A 22,991-nucleotide genomic window follows, 5' to 3' on the forward strand; every position below is an offset into this window, starting at 1 on the left:
TTTCTTCAAATCTATGGCTTGTAATAAGTCCTATTTTTAAATTTTGTAGCAAATACATCCACAATATTTATTTAGGGATAATTTCACAAATACACAAAAACAATAAAAAAATTACAAAAATACGGTTTCACATAATTTTAAATATTTTTAAGATTTTTTTTTATTTTATATATAGAAAATACGGTCTTTTATGTTGTTATCTTGTTAATGTGTTGTTAATTTTTTGTTATATGTATGTTATTTTTTGTTATTATTTAAATATTATTTTCATATTACTTTTATGTAATTTTCTTGTTGTTTTTATGAAAAACTGTAAAAATATATAAAAAAAAATCTTTGAACGTAAAAATGTAATTTTTTTTACAAAAAATAGTGTCTTGTGTAATTATCTCATTTATTTTTTTATTTTAGAAATAATATTTATTTATTTATTATTTTATTTGCAATACACCTTTAGTAGTATTGTTGATGTTTTTTTAATTTTTGTCAAACGATTTGTTAATTGGGTTGCTCACCTTGTGATTAGAGCTTCTTAATTATATGTTGATTGTGTTTTTTCTGAGTCTAATCTTCCTTTTGATTAGGGGTGGCAAAACGTGTCATCGTGTCGTGTTCGTGTTATATTTTATGTGACCCGCTTTATATTTCGTGTCAAGCGTGTCGACCCGTTTTTTGACTCGTATCTAATTATCTCAACCCTAACCCGACTCGTAAAAAATCGTGTCGTGTTCGTGTCGACCCACTGTGACCCGTTTTGCTATTATTAAAGCTAAAATTATAGAAAAAATTAATAAATTTAAGCTTCATTAAAAAACTTATATACATTTATGTATATATAGTTTGTTACATATATAATAACAACACACAAATTGGGAAAGCAAGAGTCAAGTGCATCTCACTCGACCTTCCCTAGGTGATGTGGGATTGCACGGCTTACCCGGAATTTTCCCTTACGGGTCACGGGACTACTGACTGTCACAATCACCCCCTTTACGGGGTCCGACATCCTCGTCGACCACACTTCCGGCTAGGTCAAGGCTATGATACCATTTGTAACGTCCCCGCTTCAAGCCTTCATTACGTCCTTACACCCACAGAATAATGGCTCTTATACACGAGTACGCCACTCTGGCTGCTTCCTAGATTGATGACTGACCCTACAAACCAACATAAGTGTTTTCAACATGCTTTGTCCTCAGTCGCACACTTTCTAGGAAAACTTCTCAAGAAGCCACCCATTCTTTCGTCAGAGTGTGAAAGAGGAGAGACTGTATTGAGGAGGTAGTATTTATTTTGAAAAAAATGAGGTAACAACATAACAACTCCCATTTTTATACAAAACGACAATATCTTATGAAAACGATAGAACACAAGTCTTAATTATTTACTTGTTTAACCAACAACAAAAATGAATATATATATATACATAGTTTTTTTTTAATTTGCGTGTAGTTAAGATTGAGTTTGTACATATATGTACTTGACTCATGCTTTCCCAATTCTTCAATGAACTTGGTGTTCAAATCGAATGTGCGAACTACACTGTCAAGCACGAACTTCAATTTGTAGTTAGTACAGTCCAGAAAAGAAGTGGATTCTTTCAAATAGTCCATCTCATCCAACAACTCCAAAGAAAGATTCACGTCTTCTAGCGTCAAATGGCCTTGATCATGCATGACAACTTTCCTCACTTTGAGGATTTTCTCACTCAAATGAAACCGTACAAAACAGAGACATTTATTCCACCACATTGGTTTGGAAGCCATCATCTCCTCTGTAAGAAAGAGGGAACATTTACCAAATCTCTCTAATTTAAAATGAAACTGTCGTAGCTCCCCTCGTAGAAATTTTCTCGATTCACTCGTTTCGGTAAAAGATGATGTGAGAAAATGCACCATTTGTGAATCTATAGAAGTCAAAGTCGAGTAGGTATTAGAATAGGAACTCACATTGTAAGCCCTCCAGTGCGGCTGACCTGAGGTGTATAACTACGCTTGCCAATTAGGATATTTCTTGCTCTCACAACGCAATAAGACCTTTACCGTCTTCGATTCAACATACAGATGCCAAATACGATATACAGCAACGGGTATGGGTGGCAAAGTGATATTCTGTTCGGTAGCAGGATTAAAAAGCTAGTACAACTTTCTTCTACTACTGTCCACTTTCATCAAAACAATCTCATGTTTAATGTCGAAAATAATGGCACCAATGAGAGGAGTTAAGGAGAGGTTAGATAATATCCCATCCTGGAAACTAATTTTCTGATTACGTTTCACCATAATAGGAAAGTACTTATGCTCGCAATATGTGATGAAATTGTTAATGATTCGCTTCCACTGTTTGCTTACTAGACTACACCTTATCATAATTTTCAGCGATAGCCTACTGATAATTTCATCTAAGGCTTTATCAAGAAAATCACGATTCTCTAGGAAAAATTTCAAACCCTTTGCTTCCCCCGTTAAACAAAAAAGTGAATCTGACTAGAAATATTACTATTCATACAAACATATCCTAGAGAGATCATACTAATCTTAAAATGTCCAACCCAAAGATTGATATAGAATCAACATAATGATAAACAAAATAAGCAACATATATAAAATCAATATTACACATATATAAATACATTACCTGGTGACGCAATTTGAAGGAGGAATGACAGTGATTTCGGCGACAAAGAAAAATCTACAAAAAAAAGAAGTCGAGAGAGCAAGAGAGAGAGTCTGGTAATGGTAGTAGACCTTCTCCAGAGAGAGTGTGAAAGAAGAGAGACTGTATTGAGGCGGTAGTATTTATTTTGAAAAAATGGGGTAACAACATAACAACTCCCATTTCTCTACTAAACGACAATATCATATGAAAACGACAATATCAAATGAAAACGCCTTAACACAACTCTTAATTATTTAGTTGTTTAACCAACAACGGAAATGAATATATATATACACATTTTTTTAATTTGTGTGTTGTTAAGATTGAGTTTGTACAATTATGTACTTGACTCTTGCTTTCCCGATTCTTTAATGAACTTAGTGTTCAAATTGAATGTGCGAACTACATTGTCAAGCACGAACTTCAGTTTGGAGTTAGTACAGTCTGGAAAAGAAGTGGATTCTTTCAAATAGCCCATCTCATCCAACAACTCCAAAGAAAGATTCACGTCTTCTAACGTCAAATGGCCTTGATCAAGCATGACAACTTTCCTCACCTTGAGGATTTTCTCACTCAAATGCAACTGTACAAAACAAAGACATTTATCCCACCACATTGGTTTGGAGGCCATCATCTCCTCTGTAAGAATGAGAGAACATTTACAAAATCTCTCTGATTTAAAATGAAACTATAGTAGCTCCCCGCTTAGAAATTCTCTCGATTCACTCGTTCTGGTATAAGATGATGTGATGAAATGTACCGTTTGTGCATCTATAGAAGTCAAAGTCGAGTATGTATTAGAATAGGAACTCACATTATAAGCCCTCCATTGCGGCTGACCTAAGGTGTATAAGTAGGCTAGCCAATTGGGATACTTCTTGCTCTCACATCGGAACAAGACTTTTACGGTCTTCGATTCAACATACAGATGCCAAATACGATATTTAATAATGGGTATGGATGGCAAAGTGATTCTCTATTCGGTAGTAGGATTAAAAAGCTGGTACAACTTTCTTCTACCACTGTCCACTTCCATCAAAACAATCTCATGTTTAATATCGAGAATAATGGCACCAATAAGAAGAGTTAAGGAGATGTTAGATAATATCTCATTGTGAAAACAAATTTTCTGATCAGATTTCACCTAAATAGGAAAGTACTTATGCTCGCAATTGTGTGATGAAATTTTTAATGATTGTCCTCCACTGTATGCTTACTAGACTACACCTTATCATAATTTTCAGTGATAGCCTACTGATAATTTCATCTAGGGCTTCATTAGGAAAATCATGATACTCTAGGGAAAATTTCAAAGCCTTTGCTTCAATGTTAAACAAAAAAATGAATCTGGACCAGAAATATCACTATTTATACATACATATTCTAGAGAGATCATACTAATCTAAAAATTTCCAACTCATAAATTGATATACAATCAACATAATGATAAACAAAACAAGTACCATATATAAAATTAATATTACACGTATATATATACATTACCTGGTGATGTTGTGTGAAGGAGGAAGGACTGTGATTCCGGCGACAGAGGAAGATCTACGAAAAAAAAGTCGAGAGAGCGAGAGAGAGAGAGTCTGGTAGTGGTAGTAGCCTATCTCCAGAGAAAGTGTGAAAGAGGAGAGACACTGCATTAAGGAGGTAATATTTTATCTTCTTGAGAAGCTTTGGGATGGAATACGTTTAATGCCTGAACAAATTCACCAAACTCAATTACCCCAATATTTCTCTTATGATCTAACAAATCAAACACCTATTTATATATACATATATTATATAAAATTAGAGAATTACAATATAGTTTAGCTAATAAGTCCAATAGAAGAAAATTAAGGAATAATAATAATAAAAAAAAAAACTTTTGTTTACATGTATCTATAATTGATTAATTGCGATTATACATTTGTTGGAATTTTTAAACCAAAATCTGCTTTTGTTTTGTCCAACATACTTCAAAGAAAAAAAAATAATAGAATATGCAAAATTGGTAAATTTATTATTTTATGGGTCCACAAAATAATTAGTATTATTAAAAATAACAATTTTCAGACCCAAACACAAAAGGTTCGGTCAGCCAAAGTAGGGGTGTTCATAAAATAACCGATCTAATCCAATCCGCACGATCCAATCCAATCCAATCCACAAAGTGCGGATATCCGCACTTGTGCGAATTGGATTGGATTGGAAAATTCAAAATCCGCATTTGTGCAGATTGGATGTTGATTGACATGTAAAAGTAACCGATTCAATCCAATCCACACATATTTATAACCAAATTAAAAAATTATATATACAAATAACATTTTAATATAAAGAAAATAGTAATTTAAAAGTCTAATACATATAATACATTTATATTGCAAAACTTAATAGATAAAATGTATATTCTATTCTTATATATTTTTTTTCTACATACAATTTAAAATAAAATTAAATATTTTTTTATATATACAATTTTTTTTCTTCCTTTGAATTTGTTATTTGTTATTTTATTTATTTAATGTGTTGTTGGAGACATAAAATAACTATAGTTTGTTTTATTTTGTTGCTAGTTATATGAAAAAAAAAATATTTTTTTCATAAAGATTAAATAATTTGATATTAAAAAGTAACCAATCCAAAGTAACCGATCCAATCCGCACTTTTGCGGATTGGATTGGATTGGATTTGAGCTATTGTGCGGATTGGATTGGATCTAAAAAATGAAATCCGCACTTTGTTTGACTAAAAAAGTGCGGATTGAATCGGATGAACAACCCTAAGCCAAAGAGAGTCAATCAATGACTCTTTCACACAGTGTTCGGCCCAACACATTAAACAGCCCAAGAAAAGACAAACAAACCCAACTCAATGTTCTCTCTCCAATAAAGCCTCTCCTTCTCTTTTTTATATATATATATATATATATATATATATATAAACTAAGCAACATCACACAAGAGAGTGATATAAAACTCTCATATGGGTGTATCAAAGACAAAAGGCATTGCTTTAACATCTTTTCCTGTGAAGTTTTGGGTATGTGGGATGGGGATCACTGCTGTTTTCATAGTGTCATTTTTTTTTCTCCTTATGTTGGTTTTGGTGGCAATGGAGTGGGACTTGTTTTGTTTACAGTTGAAATATGCAGAGTTCTACAATACCATATGAAAGCCTTAGCTGCTTGGTGTTCGAACTGCCCAAGCACTAAACAGTTTGACCAACCTAGATTCAATACAGTCCATCATAGATCTTCAAACAAGAATAGAACATTTTAAGAGCCCTAACCATGGATCCTATTCCAACTTGGGTCATAATCAAAACAAGACATAAAATGCTACACCTTCAAAGGGGCTAAAAATAGTTCCAGAAAATATTAATAATAACAATAATAAATATAGTGAACAAAAAAAGATGAAACAAACGATCTAAACAGTTTGATCAAGCTTGGGCTTCCCAGAAAAGAACTCCAGAATACAAGAACAAGACCGCCCTGATCAAAGAATAAACACAGATCGTCCCAAAGCTCAAATTTAAAATTCAGTCATAAAATCTGAACCTTTCTTCACCAACTAAAAAACCCACCACAAAACAAAAGAAATATATATACTTTCACAAACAGAAAATACACACATAATCGTATAACCACCATAAACAAATTTCAAACTCCAATCTCGAACATGAAATCTTAATCCAAACAAAAACGCTATCAATTTCAAAGGAAGACCAAAAATCCAGATTCAACAACAAAAAATGACAATAACAAAAGTGCTTAAAAAAGAGTAAGGGCTTTCATTTTTTACCGAATAGTAATTTGAAACCGAGAGAAGAATCTTCCGTTGAGGCAGCAGGGCTCCGCGAGAGCTCGAGATCTAGGGTTTAGCAGAGAGAGAAACGACGCCAAACGAGATAGAGAGAAAAATGGTTTGGGCTTTTTTCGCGAAACAAACCCGAAAACCTAATTGGACTCTTTTTGGGGTTTGAAAGAGCAGTGGGCAGTGGTTAGAGGTTTAGGACTCGTTAAGAGATAGGATTGAGGGTATACTAATGCATGAGTAAGGCACAAAATGCTTAATTTTAAACACTATACCTTAGCCAGAAATTATCTTCCAGTATGTATGTTAGCTTAACATCCAACATTAAATTAGTCCATCATTGAGGACATAAAAATATCTGACCTCCAAATTAGGAGGAAACTCCAAACCCGAGATAAAATCAAGGTATCCTTTAAACAAGGAAATTGCCATCATTAGTGGCTTACACTGAATAGTGCTGGAAAGATATAGTAGTAAAAAAAATACACAAAATAGAAGAGACCCTCATTTATCAAGATATCATTAATTTCACGTATGAGTATGAAAACTGAGCACTGGTGGTAAATCAATTGTATTTTACAATGTCGAAAACAAAATCAAAGTAAAAACCATAAATATCAATGAAACATATCATTGCCCCCAACCCCTGCTCTGCTTGAAGGTTAGGCTGTAATTTCAACTCGAGCAAGAACTGAATCCAAATACAAACCAAGAACATAAAAGAGAGCAAAAGCTTTTTTTTTTCATTTTAGAGAAACAGAGCAGAATGAACATAATCTCAGCTTTATATGTTTAATTGTAAACTTAAATAACATAAAAGTAGATTTTCAAATAACTGAGATTGAAGGGTTTATAGGTCACCATCTACAAAATGATCGTTAAATCTAAGCATAACAATTCAATTCATGAAATTCACACAAGCACAAATATATTCCACAAAACAAATCTCAGATTCAATTCAATAAACAAGTATACCATCACAATTCAATGAAACAATCAACAAAAGCATCTCATCTAGAATCTTTCACTTCCCAAAACCCTCGTCCCCAACCAGAAAATGAGAGAGAGAGAGAGAGAGAGAGAGAGAGAAATACCTGATTTAGCAAGAATTGGTTGATTGAAGGAAGGAGATGAAGAGCAGAGGCGGCTAGGCTTCTCGGGTGAGCTTTCCTGAGAAATGAAACTCTTGTGTTATGTTATCAAGAGGTGGATATTACGTGTTTAAAAAAAACATTAAAAATAAGAAAGATAGTAAAAATAAAAGAGACCAATATAAAAAAAAAATAGAGAGTGTAATTTAATTGATAAATACTATTTTTATTAATTAATTAATTAAATTTACATTTAATTTTATATAAAATATATTAAAAAAAAATCTCAAAAAAAAAATATATATATTAAAAAAATAAAGAAATACCCACAAAAGATAATGGATTTTAGTTATAATTGGGCTTTTCTTTAGCAAAGAAAACAGGCTATTGGAAAAAAAAAATAGTGAAAATTACATGAAATATGGGATTTCATAACAAAGTTAGAAAAATATGGTATTTTTAGGTTTGCCACTTTTCTATGGCATTTTTTCACATTTAAGTTTTTTATGGTATTTGATATGCTATATTTTTATAAACTTATTATCCAATCCCATATTTTATGTTTTTGTTTTTAGCTTAATTAGTTTTATTTATTTTTTTAATTTATTTTACACTTACATTTTATGGTTTCTTTTTATTTGAAAAATTTACACCAAATACTACATTTTTTTTCAAACATTACATTTTTAATTTGACAAGAACATTTTACTTTTATACTTTTATTAATTTTTTTTTCTTTTTTTACTTATTGAAACTTCAAAAAGTTTTTTTTTTTTTTGTCTTTTTTATATATTTTTTAGTCGATTTTGGCTCTCTTTTTCTTTTCAACTTTTAAATCAGTTGCTACTTTTTTTTTCTTTCTTTCGCTTATCTCTCTCTATTTTTTTTTTTCTAATTTCTCTTTGTGTCTCTTTTTTTTTTCAATTTTTTTCTCAACCTAATTTTTTTCTCTTAATATATATAATAAGTGTACATTTTTATATTTCATTTTTTTTTACAAAAATTAAACTTGTTTTTTTATTTAAACTACTATTCGTTTTTTTTTTTTTTTGTTAAAAACTAATTATTCCATTAAAAACAGCAGAAAAAAAAAAACCAGTTTCATCAATATTATCCTGAAAAAAAAAACAATATAAAAAATCATAATCTAAAAAGAATCCAAACTTTAAAAACTAGTTTCATCAACATTGAAAGAAACTAAAAATTTCATTTAAAGAATACAAAAAATAGTTTCATCAACAAGATAATGAAAAAAATTACAATCTAAAGACGATACTAACTTTAAAAACCAGTTTCATCAATATTAAAATAAACGAATTATTTCATTAAAAGAGGCAAAAAAAAAAAAATAGTTTCATCAATAACATAATAAAAAATACACAATGCCTAATAACTAAACTTTTACAAATTAACGATACTAAATTTAAAAACCAGTTTCGAACATATAAAATTTATATCAATACCTAATAATCAAACTTCTAACTTCATTCTTTATTTTGACATTTAATTTTTTATTTGCTTGCTCAAAAATTAGAGTTAATTTAAACATACAATATGCAGCAAATATAACAAAGAGAACCACAAATTAAAATCAAAGAGAAAAAAAAAAGAAACAAAGAAAATTAAAGAGACAAAAGTGCAATAAAAACCATAAAAGAATAACAAAAAAAAAAAACAGTGAAATGTGACAAACCAGTTAGTAAAACAACCAAAATAAAAACAAACAAATAAAAACCAGTTTCTTGAGATAAATTAATAAAAAATTGAATAAAACTCAATTATGAACAACAATAAAAAAAAATTAATTACTTAAAAAAACCAGTTATGAAAATAATAAAATAATAAGTATGTCAGAAACTGATTAATTAAAATAAAATAAAAATTATTGTTCAAATATTATACAATAATAAAACTGGTTTTATACAAACTAAAAAATATATAATAATATCATAAAAATTGAGCAACCCCATTACAGAATAGTTAAAACATGTGAAACCAGTTTCGACATGTGAAACCAGTTTTGACGTTATAAAAAATCATAACAAAATACAAATGTTAATAATAAAGTTAATTGAAACCAGTTTCATCAGACAATCAAATAAAAACATACACACACAAATATACAAAAAAAAAAAAAATACTAATCACAAATATAATCAAAACAACACATAATGCCTACCAATAATTTAATAACAAAATATAAGTGTAAGTTTCTAACCTAGAAACAAAATAATAAAAAAGTAACTTGAAAAAACATTCTAATAACATAATGAAACTATTTTTTTTATTCTTTTAATGAAATTAATAGTTTCTTTCAATGTTGATGAAACTGATTTTTAAAGTTTATATTATCTTTAGATTATAAATTTTTTATATTGTTTTTTCTTCAGGATGATGTTGATGAAACTGGTTTTTTTTTTTTTTTTCTGCTGCTTTTAATGAAATAATTAGTTTTTAACAAAAAAACAAAGAAAAAAAAATAGTAGTTTAAATAAAAAAAAAACAAGTTTAATTTCTTAAAAAAAAAATAATATCTATAGTTGAGATCATTTTTTATTTATTTTAGTATTTTATTTTTTTAAAAAAGAAAAAATAAATAAAAAGAAACACAAATTTAAAGTTTTTTATGGCATTACTCAAGACTTTTTCCCATATTTGTAAGTTTTTTAAGAAAATGCCATATTTAGTGTAATTAAGTTTTTATGTCATATATATCAAAACTTATCTTTATTTTCCCATATTTTTGTAAATAGCCCAAAAAAATAAAGGTTTTAATATATAACATCATGTAAACTTAACTCTTTTAAAAATGACAATTTTTAAAAAAAAATAATTAAAAATATGGGATAAATTATTATAAATAAGAATGAATACCATAAAAAATTTAAAAACTCGTATATAAATTTTACTTCTATTTAATATAAACTAATATCTTGAAGAAACTAGTTTATTGATGAAAAAACCAATTTCTTGATAAAGAAACGAGTTTCTTAATAAAAAAAACTAGTTTCTTGATGAAAAACTAATTTCTTGATGAAGGATCTTTGATGAGTTTTGTTCTGACCGATTATCGTCGGATGGGTAAAAAAACTTTAAAATTCGTGTATAAATTTTACTTTTATATAATCAATATCAGTTTTTTGATGAAGAAACATGTTTCTTGGTTAAAAAAAATTAATTTCTTGATGAAAGATCTTTGGTGAGTTTCGCTCTGACCGATCATCGCCAGTTGCCATTTTTCAGATGTGGAGCTGGTGAACAAAGGTGGATAGGTGGAGTAGTTGAGGGTTGGTGGAGGTAGGGTTTGACATAGGAGAAAAAGTAATTTTTTTTATTTTTCTAAAATTAATTTATTTAAAGATTAAATACGAGTTTTAAAAATTAAATTTACATATACATGACATAGTAAATATAAAATAGTTTAAAAATAAAAACAAATATCATAAAAATAGCTAAATTTAAAGCTATCATATTTAAGTAAAAAAAAAACCCATAAATTCTTTATTTTTAAAATGATGAACACCCTATTAGTGGGGAAAAAGAAGAAGAATTTAAATTATTTTATGTTTTTCAAAATTAACACTTTTGTTTATCTCTCTTTCTAGTGTTATTTCCAACAATTTTCTTTGTGATGTTTTCCTAAACTTATAAAAGAATTCAACTTTAAAAAGTGGATGCACATACCCGGACTTTTGAGTTTGTAATTGATATCAATTTAATAATTTTTGAATAATTAACATTTTTTTTCAGAACTTTATTTTGTACCCTAAAATATGTAATTTGTTATAAATTTCCCTTAAAATATAATAATTACATAATTATACTATTTCTGTTAAGTTCTGTTTATTTTACCGTTAAAAATTAGTATTTTTACCTCTTGAACTTTGACCAATACAAACTTTTACCCTCTTTTATTATTAATTTTAAAAATTATAATATTCTATTAATTTTGAGAAAATTAATAAAAATTATTCAAAAAACCTGATAAAAATAAATTATAATAAATTTACTTTTTTTTTTTTGAAAGTATAATAAATTACTTAAAAAAACTTAAATTATTCCTAATAAAAATTATAATATTCTATTAATTTTGAGAAAATTAATAAAAATTATTAAAAAAAAACTGATAAAAATAATAAATTTACCTTTTTTTTTTTGAAAGTATAATAAATTTACTTAAAAAAACTTAAATTATTCCTAATAAAAATATTTTTAAACTTTATTTTATTTCAAACTAAAACTATTGAAATCCAATAAATAATTTAAACAAATTAAGATTTTTTGAAGAAAAAATCAAACTTATTTATATTTATAAACTCATATCTTAAAAAATAAAGAAAAATAATTAAAAATTTAATAAAATATAAATTATTTTGAAAAAAAATAAAAATTAAACTAGAAAAAAGTTATGTTTGCTTAAACAAATCTACATTTTTAGAGAAAAAAAAAATAGACTCAAGTTTGTTCCCGTAAAATTTAATTTTTACAAAAATTAAAATTATAATATATATTTTTTTCATATCTAAATGTATTTTTTCATAACAAATTAAGAATAAATACCTAAACTTAACTCTTAGTTGCAAATAAATACCTAAGTTTTTGCTGCAGTCAGGTATTGGATGCAAGATGACTCAAGTATTTTCATAGTCAAGACAAGAGTGCGTATACTTTGCTGCAGACCGTTAAAACCAGCAGTTATATACTAGATAATTCTAGTTTCTGGCGTCAGTTGTGGCAGTTGAAACTTCTCCCCAAGGTGTTAAATTTCTTATGGAGAGTCTCTACAAACAGTCTACCAACAAAGTTCCAACTTTCAACAAAAAATATCCCAATTGATCCTCGGTGTCCCTTCTGTTTGGCGGCAACAGAAACAACTTTGCATGTTCTTGTTCGGTGTAGATTTGCTCAAAGTTGTTGGAGCCGATGTCATGTACCATCTGTTGCACCTGGTGCGATGGTTTTTACAAGCTGGTTTGAGGTTGGTTTGAAGACATAGAACGCATCAGAAAGTCTTGAAGCGACAATGATCTTGTGGTCAATTTGGAAGCATCGCAATGAGTTGGTGTGGAACTCCAAAAAACAAGACTCCTGTAATGGATTCAGGAGCTCGTGTTTGGGATTAGGTTACTTTTTTGTGGGATCTAAGATTTGGAGGAGTGGATACTAAAAAGTTATTCCTTTATGATTCGATTGTAGTGGATACAATTGTTGGGTAACATTAAATTATAATTTATGTGTGCCACCAGAAACACCTCTCTACTTATGTGTTAAGTTGTAATTTATGTTTATTCCTAAAAATTGTAATTTTATTACCAGCTGAATTATCCTTTATACCGAAAAATATTTTTTGTAATGAACATGAAGTCTAACTTTGATTTTAATTTATAAACATTTTTTTTTTTTCGACAGAAACATGTACATGAGATTTGGACATAAACATGTACATCTGATGATTACTTCTATAGTCACAATAACGTTAATAAAAATAGAGTACAAAAAAGAATGATTATTCAACTATTTCCCTCTTGTTGTTCCTAGTCTTCATCTTCACCTTCTTTTCTCAGTTTCTAAACTCATTCTTGTAATAAATTACAACACAAGTGTTGTAAAAATAAGATAAGGAGAGCATAAAAAATTGAGCACAAATGGTTGTTGAGAGTGTTGAGAGACAAGTATTGAAATTTCAAGAGAATACACTAAGTAGGAATTATGAATGTACTGATTTTGGCATCAAGTTGATTATATCTCAACAAAGATGGCATGGAGGAGCATATCAAGTCTAAAGTATTTTTTTTTTTTTGAAGGAACAATAAGTTCATTACTGGGAAAATAAGTTGGGCACTACAGGGGGAATGCCCTCCCCTACATAATCACCAACAGCCAGTGTCGAAACTCTAACACTTTTGGCCAAACCATCAACAAAAAACAAGTTCGAACGCTTAACAAAACTAAAATTACAAGCTTTAAAACTTTTAACTAAATCTAAAATAGCTAGAGAAATATTGAAGAACTTCCAATCCGGCACACATTTCCCATTTGACAAGGCCTGGATAGCAATTAAACAATCTGAGGCTATCCCTATTGAAGCATCTGTCCTGTGTTTAATCCAAGATATAGCCATCCAAATTGCTTTGGTTTCACCTTCCAGAGCAGACTCTGCCCCTGCCAACTGAACCTTGAACCTCCAAGACCCATCTCGCAAATTAATCAAAACTGCAGCCAACCCAGCCATGCCCGCAGACCATGCTGCATCAGTAATTAAAACCAGTTCAGTATCTCTTCCGAGGCCACAAGGGAAATGGTTAGGAGTACTTGGGCTTAACACTTCCCTCTCGGAATGGCACATATACTCTCCAAAGTTTTTCCTGATACGCATTGTAGATGTCGTTAAATTTGGCTGTCCCCCTTTGAACATAATACCGTTTCTCAGTCTCCATATTTCTTCAAAGACACACGCCATGTGTACCAAAAAAGCGTTCCTGAGGCTGACCGGTATATCCACCATCAAGTGTTCCACAAACTCTATCATGGACGAACCAGGAAAGTTACCTATCACCATTGGAAAACTGCCCGATATCGAAAGAGCCCTGGCAACTTCACACTCTCTAAAGATGTGAAGACAAGTGTTTGTAGTAATTACTAAAGTGTAGTAGTAATTACTAAAGTGTAGTAGTTTGTTTGTTGAATGAATCTAAAGTATTTCCAAAAGCAAAAGACTAAATTTACATGGTTTGTCCTTGACTTCTTTCTTTCCAATCCATCATTCTCTGCTGCGGCCACCAATTTCAGGTCCCACTATTGGCCCATCAACCCCTGCGCCACTGCAATTTCATCTCATCAATAATCACAACACTAATCTAATGGTTTAATCAAACTAATTCAATAACAAAATCAGTCAAACTCTTAGAATTGATGAATGATTATAATCTATATTAAAAGCCCAAACTTAATGCTCATAATTGTACAATCAACCAACCAAATCAGACTTAGACTACTTGAATCAATTGTCATGATTATTATTATTATTATTATTATTATTATTATTATTATTATTAAGCTTTTCATCTAAATAAATTCCCTCTTATGTATCCAGAATTTTCTATCACAAAGACTAATTAATTGGACAAATTTACACACAAGCTTAATAATAAGCTAAACTATAAATATAAAATAACAATGCTCAATTCTATGATCGTCACCATCATCAGGGTCTCAATTCACACCAATTTTAATTTATTGAAAAAAAAATCAGGAACCAATCCACTCAATATTCACAACACAATCATTCACTTTCACTAAAAAAAAAAAGTTAAATTATAACTAACCTAACTGGTTGTGTCGGATCGGATCGGATAGGATCAGGAAGAGTGGGAATAGTTGTCGGCCCTTCAACCATCGGAGTTCGCCGTTCATTATCATCAATCTGGATCACGCGGGTGGTGGAGATCCGCTGAATAGGCTTGTTAGTATGTGGATGAATGAGTATATAATCGTCATCATCAACAAAAACAATATCATCCTCATTAAAATCATCATCTTCCTCTTCCTCTTCCTCTAGTTTGATCCCAAGCCGCCAGCGACCGTAATCGAGAAGAGCATCATCAGCAATAACATCATCATCATCATCTTGATCGATCTCGCTGAGAGCAGAGTTGTTGTTGGTTTGGGGTTGTTGTGATGCCAACAATTGACGAAGCTTCCTCCGCTTCCTCCTATCCTCTGCCATCATCACATTGTACGTAAGAAGCCCTAAATCATCTGACATTGTTGTTCTTCTCTCTTTATCTCTTTCTTCTTTCAAACCCTAATCCTTAATAATCCTAATCCCCCTTTTTGTATATATTAATATTTTTTTTCCTATTTCTATTCGTATTCCTTTTTTTTTTTAAACGGTTTCTATTCCTATTCTTAGTTTTATCTTTTTGATTTTGGGTAACTATCTTATTATAATGCACTATCTTAAGGAATTAAGGCGTTTGGTTGGGAGGAATGAAAATATAGGAATGGGAATGGGAATGGGAATAGGAATAGGAATGGAATAAAATTTAAAATGCATAAAAAAAAATTGATAAAAAAATCATTAAATTTTTTTTCTTGTTACATTGGAATGATCATTCCTTTCTTTTTAAAATAGAATAGTCATTCTACCAAAATGGTGGAAAGAGCATTCCATTGGAATGCTATTCCAATACTTTAAAATGCAATCAAACAAAGGAATGAAATAAAAATTGTTTTCTTTCCATTCCATTCCATTTCATTACCTCCAACCAAACGCCACCTAAAAGGAATGTAGTGATGTACCTTCTATCTAAAACCTAAAAATAACCCTCTCATAACTCAACTCTATTTTTTCTCAACCCGCATATGCATCGGGCCCCCCCATCGGACCCATCGGACTCCATCGGGCCCCAACCATCGGACCCCCCCATCGGACACAACCCAATTTTTTTCCCAACTCGCAAGCATCAGACCCCCCATCGGGGTGCCCATCGGACCCCATCGGACCCAACCCAATTTTTTTCCCAACTCGCAAGCATCGGACCCCCCATCGGACCCCATTGGGCCATCGTCTTCCCCAAACTACAATTTTCCCAAATCTCAGATCTGAACCTAAAATCGAACCTAAATCTAACAAAACTCACGGTGCACACATAAACACATACATTATATATTATAACCCTAAAATCAATACCTATCAATACTCCAAAACATATATCACACAAAAAAAAAATACAAAAAAAGGGGGCCGGCGGTGGGAGATCGGTTTTGGTTTGGGAGGGTGCCGACATTGTGGACTGTGGTGAAGGGAAGTTTGGGTTGTGGACGGTGGTGAGGGGGGGTTTGGGTTGGGTTCGGTTTGGGTTGTAGACGAGCAAAGAGAGAGAGAGAGATGGGGTTGAGTTATGAGAGGGGTATTTTTGGGTTTTATATAAAAGTGTCATATTGTTTTTAGTTTGAAATGTATTAGTTTAAGAATAAAATATTAAGGTTTTTTAAGTATAGAAAATTAAATTTCCTTTTTCATATTCATGTACTTTACAGCTATTTAAGGTAGGAAAATTTGAAATTCCATGCTTACAATACCCTAATTTTTTTTGCCTAAATCCATAATTATTAAAATTGGTCATATATGACCACATTACTAATTTCCCACAAATACCCCTCCCCTTTGAAAAAGTAAAATCAAAAGGCTCAAAAGTTCTCTCTCTCCCTCTCGCACAGTACACCCACACCCACCACCGACGATGACTGACGACCACCCACCGCCAACGATAGCACCGCACGACGACGGACGGCCACCCACCGCCACCAGCATCGTTATCAGACCACTCCAATTGAGACCCGCACGATACCGCACAAAAACTAATTTTTTTGGGTTTTTAAGGTCGGGTCCGATGGGCCCATCAGACCCCATCGGACGGGGCATTGGGCCCGACCTTAAAACCCAAAAAAAAATTGGTATCGAGCCCATCAGACCCGACTTCAAAACCCCAAAAAAATGCCCCATCGGATGGCATCGGGCCCCATCGGACCCGACCCCTTAAAAGCCCAGAAAAATTGAAAAAAAAAATTCAATGTAGAAAGGTTTGAGTTTTTGAGAGGGGTATTTTTGGATTTTGGAAAAGTAGTCATATATTTTCAATGTAGAAAAGTATTAGTTTAGGGAAAAAAAATATTAGGTATATGTAAGTATAGAAAATCAAATTTCCCTTTAAGATATCCTACAAAATTTTAAGAAATTCAGAATAATTTATAATATAGAAAATAATGTTCAAATAATCTATTGTACACGCGTATAAAATAAAATAGTCACGCGTGCAACACACTGCTTGAACGTACTTTTTGGCATGTTAAAATTTTTCGAACTTCTTAAAATTTTGTTGGATTTCTTAAATAAGTATAATTTACATGACCATGAGAAAAAATTTGACTAAAAAATTATTTCGGATACTAAAACAAATAGAGGTGTATCGGTGTATTCCTTTTAAAGAGGTGGATTATTATTATTATTATTATTGAAAGATTAATAATAATTATTAAAAAACTTAATAAAAATATTAAATTAATTAAAAAAATATTAATTTTACTTAAAAAAATTCAAATTATTCTTAAAAAAAATATTTTTTTTGAACTGTAAATTTCATTCAACTAGACCAACACAACCTCAAGCAATATTAAAAATATTAAAAGGGAGATTATACCCCAAAAAAATACAATCAGCATTGTAATATCTCGTAATAATTAGAATTTATATATCAATATAGGGAAATTCTATAACGCACCTCCTTAATAGGGATACACCGATACATCTCAATCTGTTTTAGTATCCGAAATAATTTTTTAGTCAAATTTTTTCTCATGGTCATGTAAATTATACTTATTTAAGACATTCTGCAAAATTTTAAGAAATTTAGAAAAGTTTAACATACCGAAAATTGCGTTCAAGCAATATGTTGTTGCACGCGTGACTATTTTATTTTACACGCTTGTAAAATAGACTGTTTGAACATTTTTTCTATATTGTAAATTATTCCGAATTTCTTAAAATCTTGTAAAATATCTTAAATAGCTATAACGTACATGAATATGAAAAAAAAAATAGACTAAAAAATTTTCCTGGATACCGAAACAGGTAAAGGGTGCATTAGTATAACCCTTTTAAGGGTGTGCATTGTAGAATCACCCATGTAACGGAGAAATATAAGACGGTGACGTAACACTCTAAAATCTCTTTAATTAGCATTAGTTGTTTTGTCCTTGATTTTTTTATTAATTTTATAAATATTAATTAATATAAAATATATACTTATTTATTTTTTCTTTAATCCTCTCTCATTTTTTATGTTTTATTTTTTTTTTAAAAAAAAATAATAACTTCTAATATTTCATCAAAACGCAGCTTTTTGGTTTTGTTTTTTGTAATTAAAATATTTAAAATTGATTTTTTTTTTTTTTAAAAAAAAAAAAATCACAACTCCTAGTGTATCATTACGTATTTCCCCCGAACTTTGACATGTACTAAATCATGTCCCTTGAACTTTTTTGGCCGTTGAAAATTCCTCCTGAACTATTAAGATTGTTAGATTTAAGGATTTTTGTCTAATTTTAGTAAAAAAATTATAATATAGATAAAAGTTCAGGGGACATGATTTAATACATATCAAAGTTTAAGGGGCATGATTTGGTAGATATCAAAGTCTAGGGAATATAGTTTAGTACATAAACAATCACTGAAACAGTAAAATTGAATGAAATTAGACAAAAGTCCTTAAATTTAATAATCTCAATAATTCAGGGAGAATTTTTAACGATCAAAAAAATTCAAGTGGCATGATTTGGTATATGTCAAAGTTCAGAGAGAAAAATTGCTAATTAGCCTTACGTATTCTTGGCTTATTAGCTTTCTTTTTTAAAAAAAAAAAATTAAAATATTTAAAATAATCATTTTTTTTTTGGTAAATACCATTTTAGACCTTGTGTTTTGTAAAAGTTACCAATTGGACCCTGTATTTTGTTAAATGACAAAATGGACCCTGTATTTTTTAAAATAGTACAAATAGGACCCTGAATTGATTTTTAAAGTTTAATTATAATTCGATCTAAAAGTGCTATGACAAAATTGTTTACATTTTTTGTATCTGTTCGAATTAGGAATTATCTTCAAGTTGGTTGTATTAAAAAAAAAGTTGTCTAAAATTAAGCTCAGGGTCCTATTTTTACTATTTTAGAAAATATAGGGTCTATTTTGTCATTTAACAAAACACAGGGTCCAATCTGTAACTTTTACAAAACACAAGATCTAAAATGGTATTTACCCTTTTAACTCTCAATATATGTCTTGATATAATTTTTTTTGATGATGCCATTAGTGGAGAGATTGTGCACTAATTTTTTAAATTTTTTTTACATTTATACGTTCAAATATGTTTTTTATATATATTTTTACTATATTTTATAAACTACAAAATAATACCAAAATAACAAAAAAACTACATAACAATAAAAAAATAACATAAAAACAACAACAAAAAAATAATAAAACATCATAAATAAATTAACAAAAGTACCATAGCATATTTTTTTTGTAAATAAACTCATAAAAATATTTAAAATTTCCTAAAATCATATTTATTGTTTTTATCTATTCATGAAATAATCCCTATTATTTTCCATAGTTTCACACTTTAGAGGTGTAGAAAAGGTCAAAATTCTAAACTTGCTTTCCATTTTTTGTTATCAATTGATCCTAAATAACCAATATGGTAAAAAGTAAAATAGAAAGACATCAATATTCTATGAAATACTAAATAAAAACTAAACAATAGTGCATAGGCTAGCTTGATTCTCAGTCAACTGTGTTCATTTGCTGATCAACAATGGTGGAATCATTCTTATAATACTCATTTCCGATTAAGTGATGAATAAGCACACCGGCAGCAACACTAACATTCAAGCTTTCCACAGCCAAAAATGACCGAAAATCAGCATTAGCCGAGCCTCCAACACTGTTATCTGCTGTTTCGAGTTGTTCATCTTGACCCGGGATTAAGTCAACAGGAACATTAGAAGGAATCTTGACTAGCTGAGTGCATGATCTCTCCACTAATGGCCTCAGTCCTGTACCCTCACTACCCAAAACTAGGATTGTTGGTTCACCCGGCACAACATCATTCAAGGGAATAGCTTTGGAAGACACAGAACCACCGAGAACTCGCCAACCATTTTCAGCTGAGGATGTTAAGAACTGCATCATATTTTTGCAATATCTTAGTTCCATCAGTTCAAGTGAACCTGCACTTGCTTTACTCACAACACCACTCAAAGGGGCCGAATTCTTCGCACATAAGATCACCCCCGAAGCACCAAAGAAGTAAGAAGATCTAATGATTGCCCCCAAATTCTGAGGATCTGTGACTTCATCCAAAGCTATCCAGAGTGAATTCTTCTCTTCCTCGATTGACATGGGGTCCAATTCCTTTATCTTAACCATCTCTAACGGAGAAGCATCGAGTACCAAACCTTGGTGAGGTCTATTATCTACAACCATGTTGAGATCATGCTTAGACACTTCATTTATGGTTAAACCAATTTTTTCAGCCATCTTCAACACTTTCTCGAAACCTTTCTTGTCCTTCTTCTTCCTGTTATTACTACTCAAATCCAATCCTTCCTGGATATGTAATGCGAAAAATTCTCTTCTTCCAGCTGATAAAGCAGCCAGAACTGGACCAACCCCATAAATACATTCACCAACCATCTTAGGCAAAGATGATTCAGAAGCCTCTTTCCATGTCTTCCTACCCCAATTCTCTTGCTTATTCCATCTTCGAAATTCAGGTTTCTCATATCCATCTTTTACATCCACCACTCCCCTGTACCTATTTTTAATGTTATTCCATCTCGAATCATCAACAGCCTCAACTTCTTCAGTTACTTCTCCTACATTTTTCCTATACCATACATCCCTAGAATTGTTTTCTCTTTGATCATCCTCAACCACATCTGCCTCTCTATACCTACTTTCTCTACTCCCCACCAGAGATGCAGTCCTTTTCTTTACAAATTCGTCTGAAGAAGGCTCGCTACTCTGCTTCTCAAATCTACTAGCCGATTCTTCCCAAGAAGACTTACTGCTACTATTATCTAGTTTCCGGGCAGATACCTCCCAAGACGAACTACTAGTCTTCGCAGGCGTTTCATTCACTATATTTGTTCTATTACCATTATTCGAGGACAACCAAGGGAGCTTCTTCCCAACTCTTGGAAAACGTTCCCTTCCATTAACCTTCTGAGCTGATGAATACGATAAACCTCTTCCTTTCATCGAAACAGAATGTCCAGTAACAGTTTTAAGCCAAAACCCACCTGAAATATCCTTTGATTTTTCTATACTAGAGCATGAACAAGCAGAAAAATTCATATTTTCTGTTCTGCAACCAGACCCAAATGGCAAAACAGTGAAAATGACCGAATCAGATCTTTGATAAGGTTTTGGACAAGACCCAGTTGGTAAAGTTTGTGACTTTGGTGTGGAGAACAGCTTAAAACAACTGGTTTGTGAAGAAGTCCTCACAGCCAATGGAAATGCAGGAGTCTTAGCTAAATTAGTGTACATCTTGTATAGTTTTACACTCAAAGTAGAGCTAAGAGCTTAAAATAATCTTCAGAGAGAAAGAATCAAACAACCTGAATTGGGAAAAACATGGATTAGAAGAAAAGAAAAGGTCACCATATGAGAAACTTAAACATTCAAGCTCTAAGTTTTAGGGTAAAAATCAACAAACAACCAGCTATGGAATAGTTATCTATGAAACTTTCTCAGAAACCAAACAGACAAGGGTATTAAACAGAAGTGAAAATTGGGCAAACAGGAAGAAGTAAAACCTGGTTGGGGACAAAAATCATAGCAGAAGCCATTGCAAGCATTGTGTCAATCTCCAAGACTAAGCAATACCTCCATTACCAATCTGATATTGATGAGAAAAACTGAAAATTTCACAAGGAAATTGATATCAATTACACAAACACACAACAAGCATAGCTTTCACTTTATGAAATTGATAAAATTCAGGATTAATCTTCATGTGAGTAGTGTGTTAAGAACTCAAAATTATGTTCCTTAAAACCCTGAGTAGAATAACAGTGGAGATAAAAAATCCTGTTGAAGAGAAGAGCAGAAGATAAAAACTGAAGAGATTAGTTACAATGTTTTGTATGTTACCTGATTGAGATAAGCGGCTGCCGTTGGGGAAACTGAGGAGAGAGAGAGAGAGAGAGAGAGAGAGAGGGAAATGGTGGGTGAAACTTTAGGGTGAGGAAGCTTTTAATAAAATGAAATGATATTACAGAGAAATAAAGAGGTTTATAAATTAAGTAGCTTAAAATAATTTTGATATCTCTATCTTAATTAAATTATATTATTATTATTATGAGAGTTACTTCGTATACTATTTTTAATTTTTTTTTTTTTTAATTTACGGTTTGGATTGCTTCAATAATTTTTATGTGAGTTACCATGTGAATTTTAGTTGCAATTTAGGTTGTCCAGTTGCTATGTCCGTTTCTGTAAAAATACAAAAAAATTACTATAAAGTGTAAAAATGAAAAAATACTTTATTATTATTATTTGTAAGAATATTTGCGGCATAAATATTTTATTATTTTTATTTGAAAGAAAATATTTTATGTTTTTAGTTTCAAATGTGTACAGTGTCTATGTTGCAAGAGATTCAATATTTCTTGTTGTAGGCTAGATAAAGTTAGTCCTGAATTGGCTGAGGTCTTTGGGGTAAGAGAAGCTTTAAGTTGGATAAAAAGGAAATCTTGGCGAGGGGTGATTGTAGAAACCGACAGTCTCATTGTGGTACAAGCATTGCGTAGTCCTTTATCTATGTCATCTTATTTTGGGACTGTTATTACCGAGTGCAAA

General features: G+C 30.8%; 3 protein-coding genes across 10 annotated transcripts in view; all 3 read right to left on the reverse strand.

The window, feature by feature from the left end:
• The window catches only part of LOC115716357 (pentatricopeptide repeat-containing protein At3g26540-like), a 29,010-nt gene extending 6,689 nt beyond the window's left edge, over nt 1-22,321 (reverse strand). The window contains exons 1-3 of one of the 3 annotated variants that reach the window (XM_061116108.1): nt 7,565-7,636; nt 6,459-7,161; nt 4,162-4,366 (exon numbers count right to left, since the gene is read on the reverse strand). In XM_061116108.1, the coding sequence (XP_060972091.1) occupies nt 4,162-4,310 (149 nt within the window). In that variant the 5' untranslated portion in view covers nt 4,311-4,366; nt 6,459-7,161; nt 7,565-7,636. Of the gene's footprint in view, nt 1-4,161; nt 4,367-6,458; nt 7,162-7,564; nt 7,720-21,946; nt 22,049-22,283 lie in introns of those variants that run through there. The other 2 variants (XM_030645990.2, XM_030645135.2) reach the window with 2 other exon arrangements.
• Nucleotides 13,237-15,490, reverse strand: LOC115716359 (uncharacterized). Of its 6 annotated transcripts, none has more exons than XR_009688029.1 (3): nt 14,887-15,478; nt 14,288-14,374; nt 13,237-14,166 (listed from the first exon to the last, which is right to left on the reverse strand). XR_009688029.1 is itself a non-coding variant. In XM_061116113.1 (3 exons), exons 2-3 carry the CDS (start codon nt 14,323-14,325, stop codon nt 13,380-13,382), a joined length of 825 nt encoding a protein of 274 aa, XP_060972096.1. In that variant the 5' UTR covers nt 14,326-14,374; nt 14,887-15,482; the 3' UTR covers nt 13,237-13,379. The 6 variants fall into 6 exon arrangements, 5 of the variants coding, with proteins under 5 accessions (XP_060972096.1, XP_060972095.1, XP_060972097.1 ...); XM_061116113.1 differs by having other exon boundaries at nt 14,887-15,482; XM_061116112.1 differs by having other exon boundaries at nt 14,288-14,382; nt 14,887-15,479.
• LOC115716358 (uncharacterized) lies at nt 19,754-22,320 on the reverse strand. Its single transcript, XM_030645136.2, has 3 exons — nt 22,284-22,320; nt 21,947-22,048; nt 19,754-21,748 (listed from the first exon to the last, which is right to left on the reverse strand). The coding sequence occupies exon 3, from the start codon at nt 21,675-21,677 to the stop codon at nt 19,908-19,910; it is 1,770 nt and encodes a 589-aa protein (XP_030500996.2). The 5' UTR covers nt 21,678-21,748; nt 21,947-22,048; nt 22,284-22,320; the 3' UTR covers nt 19,754-19,907.
• Nucleotides 22,322-22,991: the final 670 nt, after the last annotated feature.

This window comes from Cannabis sativa, chromosome 5 (assembly GCF_029168945.1).
Source record: "Cannabis sativa cultivar Pink pepper isolate KNU-18-1 chromosome 5, ASM2916894v1, whole genome shotgun sequence".
Lineage (NCBI taxonomy): Eukaryota > Viridiplantae > Streptophyta > Magnoliopsida > Rosales > Cannabaceae > Cannabis > Cannabis sativa.

Bases quoted from the DNA above. Each gene is read 5' to 3' on its own strand.
- LOC115716359 (XM_061116113.1), bottom strand. From the start codon at position 14,325: ATGATGGATTGGAAAGAAAGAAGTCAAGGACAAACCAT. The intron at 14,167-14,287 runs GTAAATTTAGTC...TCACATCTTTAG, and splicing joins AGAAGTCAAGGACAAACCAT to AGAGTGTGAAGTTGCCAGGG.
- LOC115716358 (XM_030645136.2), bottom strand. From the start codon at position 21,677: ATGTACACTAATTTAGCTAAGACTCCTGCATTTCCATTGGCTGTGAGG.